This window comes from Phragmites australis, chromosome 8 (assembly GCF_958298935.1).
Source record: "Phragmites australis chromosome 8, lpPhrAust1.1, whole genome shotgun sequence".
In the NCBI taxonomy this organism is placed as follows: Eukaryota; Viridiplantae; Streptophyta; class Magnoliopsida; order Poales; family Poaceae; genus Phragmites; species Phragmites australis.
The window spans coordinates 6,010,662-6,011,843 of NC_084928.1; the positions used below are offsets into that span (position 1 = coordinate 6,010,662).

Here is a 1,182-nt window from a genome sequence, read left to right on the forward strand (position 1 = left end):
TATTTATTTTTAAAAGAAGAAACATGATCTAATTTTAACCGATAATTATTTGATCAATTTAAATAAATAATAAAGATCAATCAAATCTACTGCAACCTACGTATTTTACGAGGATATAAATATAGATATAGATGAGAAGATCATTTGCTTCCCTCGTCATAGAGGGACAGGCGTTCCGTGCAACGGTGCAAGTACGTTCTCTTCAAGGCTGAAAGGCCAGAAGGCTCACAAATACGACATCTACCAGGCCCATAAAGCCCGCTCTGGTCATTCTAAGCAAGCCGCAGATGTGCAAAATTGCGCCCCGCAAATTAACCGAATCCCTCTCGAGTCCGGCCGTCCCCCTTTGCACGCCGAACCCACCAAAACCCGCACGCAGAGATGGCGGACGTCAGCGGCGGCGCGGGGGGCCGGCGGCCGCTGGGGCTTCTGGCGAACGCTGCGAAGCGCAAGGACGGGTTCGTGCAGCTGTTGCTGATGGCGGGCGTCTTCATGATGAGCCTGCGGTCCCTGGGCCAGAAGCACCGCCTCCGCGACCTCGCCGACGACGCCGCCGACCTCCGCCGCGAGCGCGACCACCTCTCTCTCCGCATGCGGGACCTCCAGGACGCGCTACGCCGCGAGGCCGACGCGGACGCGTCGGGCGCCCTCGCCGCCCACCTCCGCCGAATCTTCGCCGCCCACCCCGCCGCCGCCGCCGCGGAGGACCAGTAGATGGATCGCCGGAGGAATCTTCTCCTCGTTTTGGTTCACTGATGATGCGCTCGCCTGTTTAGCCGTGACATCTTTGCATGTGGGCGGTGTGGCCTGTTGCCGCAGCCTGGCGAGCCATGGTCGTGCACGCGATGTGTTTGTGGAAATGCCGCAGAGGCTGCCGGATTGCAGCGCGCTTGCAAAAAAAAAATGTTATTACCTGGAGCCACTACTCGTTTGAGACTTAAATAAAATACTTCTTCCTGATTTTATTGATCAGTACTCTTCTCCTGCTTGTTAAGTTGCTGTGTTTGAGTATTATGATGGGTTCTTGTGCTGGCTTAGAATTTTTTCGAGAAGGCGCAAAAGAGCTACGCCTCATTTTATTAAAGAAGATTAAAGAAGGGAAGAAAAAGTTTGTTAAATTACGGCCCTAACTACCTACGAAAACAAGTAACAAACGCGCCACAAACATTAAAAGGTACGACA

At 52.8% G+C, this 1,182-nt stretch overlaps 1 protein-coding gene across 1 annotated transcript; it reads left to right on the forward strand.

Annotated features, from left to right (window-relative positions):
* The first annotated feature begins 287 nt into the window (after positions 1-287).
* LOC133925802 (uncharacterized) lies at positions 288-972 on the forward strand. Its single transcript, XM_062371552.1, has one exon. The coding sequence runs from the start codon at positions 382-384 to the stop codon at positions 712-714; it is 333 nt and encodes a 110-aa protein (XP_062227536.1). The 5' UTR covers positions 288-381; the 3' UTR covers positions 715-972.
* Positions 973-1,182: the final 210 nt, after the last annotated feature.

Excerpts from the sequence above, each read along its gene's own strand:
- LOC133925802 (XM_062371552.1), top strand. The coding sequence starts at position 382 with ATGGCGGACGTCAGCGGCGGCGCGGGGGGCCGGCGGCCGCTGGGGCTT.